The 3,332-nt window shown below is 35.6% G+C and overlaps 1 protein-coding gene across 6 annotated transcripts in view; it reads left to right on the top strand.

The window, feature by feature from the left end:
• LOC107466531 (UTP--glucose-1-phosphate uridylyltransferase) overlaps window positions 1-2,238 on the top strand; it is a 10,889-nt gene extending 8,651 nt beyond the window's left edge. For 4 of the 6 annotated variants that reach the window (XM_021130883.2, XM_021130882.2, XM_021130881.2 and 1 more), the window contains exons 15-19: window positions 966-1,070; window positions 1,176-1,274; window positions 1,356-1,460; window positions 1,766-1,879; window positions 1,949-2,238. In XM_021130883.2, coding sequence (XP_020986542.1) covers window positions 966-1,070; window positions 1,176-1,274; window positions 1,356-1,460; window positions 1,766-1,879; window positions 1,949-1,981 — 456 coding nt within the window. In that variant the 3' untranslated portion in view covers window positions 1,982-2,238. The remainder of the gene's footprint in view (window positions 1-965; window positions 1,071-1,175; window positions 1,275-1,355; window positions 1,461-1,765; window positions 1,880-1,948) is intronic. The other 2 variants (XM_021130884.2, XM_016085511.3) reach the window with 2 other exon arrangements.
• The last annotated feature ends 1,094 nt before the right edge of the window (window positions 2,239-3,332 follow it).

Here is a 3,332-nt window from a genome sequence, read left to right as displayed (position 1 = left end):
TTTAAGTATCTTGGGTGCATCATACAGGATAATGGAGAGATTGAACATGATGTAAATCATAGGATCCAAGCAGGTTGGTCAAAATGGCTGAGTGCATCTGGTTTTATATGCGACAAAAAAGTGCCTTTAAAACTTAAAGGTAAATTCTATCGCACCGCTATAAGACCGGCGATGCTGTATGGTACGGAGTGTTGGGCGGCTAAAGGGGAGCACGAACATAAGCTGAGTGTGGTAGAGATGAAGATGTTGAGATGGATGAGTGGTCATACGCGATTGGATAAAATAAGGAATGAAGATATAAGGGAGAGAGTTGGAGTAGCACCCATTGTGGAAAAGATGGTTGAATCGCGTCTCAGGTGGTTTGGACATGTGAGAAGAAGACCGATAGAACATCCAGTCAGGAGGGTGGATGAGATGGAAGATGGACAAAGGGCGAAAGGCAGAGGAAGACCTAAGAAGACCATCCATGAGGTGGTCAGACGAGATCTACATGTAAACGGTCTCACTGTAGACATGATACATGACAGAGCACAATGGCGTCGTTTGATTCATGTAGCCGACCCCACTTAGTGGGACAAGGCTTTGTTGTTGTTTGTATGTTGATAACACATGCCTTTAATGATGCAGGTTCTGTTGTATATTTTTAGGATTTACTGACTTATGATGTGTATGTGACCGTGTATATTGAATCTCATTTGTATTGTATTGATCTGTAAGGAATTAGTACTGCTAATGCTATGCACATATGCACAGTACCATTAAGTATAATGTAATATTTGAGTTAACAAGCTTAGTTAGAGTGGATACTAAATTGTTGGTTGATTTTAGACGCCTTATGCTCTAGTGGCACCTGTCTCTCATAACTGTCTTCCTAAAAGAAAATGATTAAGAAAGAAAGCTGCTGACTGGTATTACAAGTTGTTTTCTGCTAGATATGAAGTTCTTAGTTGGTCTTTTAAGTGTAGGCTTCTTTGTTTGGATGCCAGTTCTTCGATAAATTGATTGGTGTCAGTGTACCTGAACCACGTTTTCTTCCCCTGGATGCAACGTCAGATTTACTTCTGCTACAGGTGATTCTGGCCTGATGTACATGTAATTTGTACATTCTGTTACTCAGAAGCATACTTTGTTCTATTTGACTAATTTCCACTCTCCCCAAATATGTATTCTTGCAGTCAGATCTTTACACATGTAAAGAAGGTGTCTTAACTCGTAATCCAGCTAGGACTAACCCTTTAAATCCTGTGATAGATCTGGGACCTGAATTTCAAAAGGTGAAGATGATATACTGGTTTCTTGTCATACCTTTGCCTAGCTATTCCTTTTTTATTATGAATCTTCTGTTTCATTCCCAGGTTGGTGACTTTCAAAGTCGCTTCAAATCCATTCCAAGCATCGTTGGTTTAGATAGTTTGACCGTCAGAGGCAATGTGTGGTTTGGAGCTAATATTACTTTCAAGGTATAATAGATATTATGTTTTCTCTTTGGCATGATATGCGTGTTGGATACATAAAAAATTGCATTTGATTTTGCAGTGCAGTGTGTTGTGCTGTGTGTTCCATAAAATCACCCTCCCACCCCCCGGGCCCCTTCTTTTTTCAAAATTTAAGAAAAAACTATACTTTTTCTTTTTTCCATGTTTAAGTGATAAATGAATCATGGAGTTTTGGTGTATATAATGCCTCAAAATCTTATATATTTTATATATTTGGAAAGGGCAAGTGTTATGACTAACAATTGCTTTTTCTGTGACACACCTGTCAGGGGCAAGTGGCTATTACTGCAAAACCTGGCTTGAGACTGGAAATTCCTGATGGGGTGGTGATTGAGAATAAGGTAGTCGCTAATTCTGCTATGGACTTTTTGATTGAGAATAAGGTAGTCGCTAATTCTGCTATGTACTTTTGAGTTTCTTTGTTCTGTTAATTACTTTTTGCTGTTCTGCAGGAGGTCAATGGCCCTGCAGCCATTCAAGAATGAATGGTTTATCAAATCTACTAGGTTTTGTTTTGAGTGAATACAAGACTATAGAAGCTTTTATTTGAACCTTGCTAGCTTTTCTGTTTCCTGGGAACTAAGGTTCAGAAGCAAATGAGCTTGCATTTCTCCTTTTGAGCATCGCAGCAGTGATGAAATAACGCTAATTGGTTTGTATCCTGTAGTTTTTGGGACAATTCTTGATCTCAGTCGAAACAAGGAATAATAGGTATATCATCAATTTTTCTGGTCTTTTTGTCTTGAAGACGATTAAAATCATACCGATATTCCATTTTACCAATGAGTTGCAGCATACAACCCTAATTTTGTTATTGTTCTTTTTGTTCTATCTTCCTGCGCGCACTCAACCCCAGGAAACCTTTACATTTACACCATATATTAAATTGATTGAGTGAAGAGTAAGGTGGTTAAACTTGCGAGTTTAAGTAAACTCATGGAGCTGATTTAGACTTGATTCGTAAATTCGTATGAGTTTACTATTACGCATTTTGTAAAAAATTATATATATATATTGTGATAAGAATGGAACGTGGATGTCCATTTCTATATGGAGCTCATATTCTCAAGAAGGAATAATCTTAAATGAACGTTGAAATTAAACCCTCCAATACATGTATAAATAAAGGCAAAAGAGAAAAACACAAGCAAGTAATAAATCAAAAATCGATTCTTTTACTGAGCAATATTTTTTTCTCATTTTAATTTATCCCACTCTTATTTTATATACATTACATCATATAATATTAAGTGAATAGATAAACTTCTTATATTATAGTGAGATACGAGTATATTTATATTTCTGTATTTTATATTTATTTCTCTTTCTTATTTATTTATTTTACAACACGTTATTAGTACGAGACTCTGATCAAATTTTTAGGAAGGCTCAGGTAAAATTTTCATTATGTCGAAACTTTCTCATCTTGAATTCAACGTTCTTGATATATCTTGAAACAATTATTTATTATGAATACTAGATGTTGAAATTCATCTTGATTCAATAGATCTTGGAGATACCATTAAGACTGAAAATAATGCATCTCAGAAGGATAAAGCCAAAGCCATGATTTTTCTTCGTCATCATATTGATGAAGGATTGAAAAATGAATATCTCACATTAAAAGATCTTGAAGAAAGGTATAATCATCAGAAAATGGTGATATTTCCTCAAGCCCGATATGAACGGAATCACTTGCGTTTACAAGATTTTAAATCCATAAATGAATATAATTTTGCAATGTTTTGAATCACCTCACGAATAAAATTATGTGGGGAAAAGATAACTGACCATGATATGTTGGAGAAAACTTTCTCAACCTTCCATGCCTCGAAT

The sequence above is a fragment of the Arachis duranensis genome, chromosome 9 (assembly GCF_000817695.3).
Source record: "Arachis duranensis cultivar V14167 chromosome 9, aradu.V14167.gnm2.J7QH, whole genome shotgun sequence".
In the NCBI taxonomy this organism is placed as follows: Eukaryota; Viridiplantae; Streptophyta; class Magnoliopsida; order Fabales; family Fabaceae; genus Arachis; species Arachis duranensis.
The sequence above is the reverse complement of the archived record's forward strand: the minus strand, read 5'-3'. Positions and strand labels throughout refer to the sequence as shown.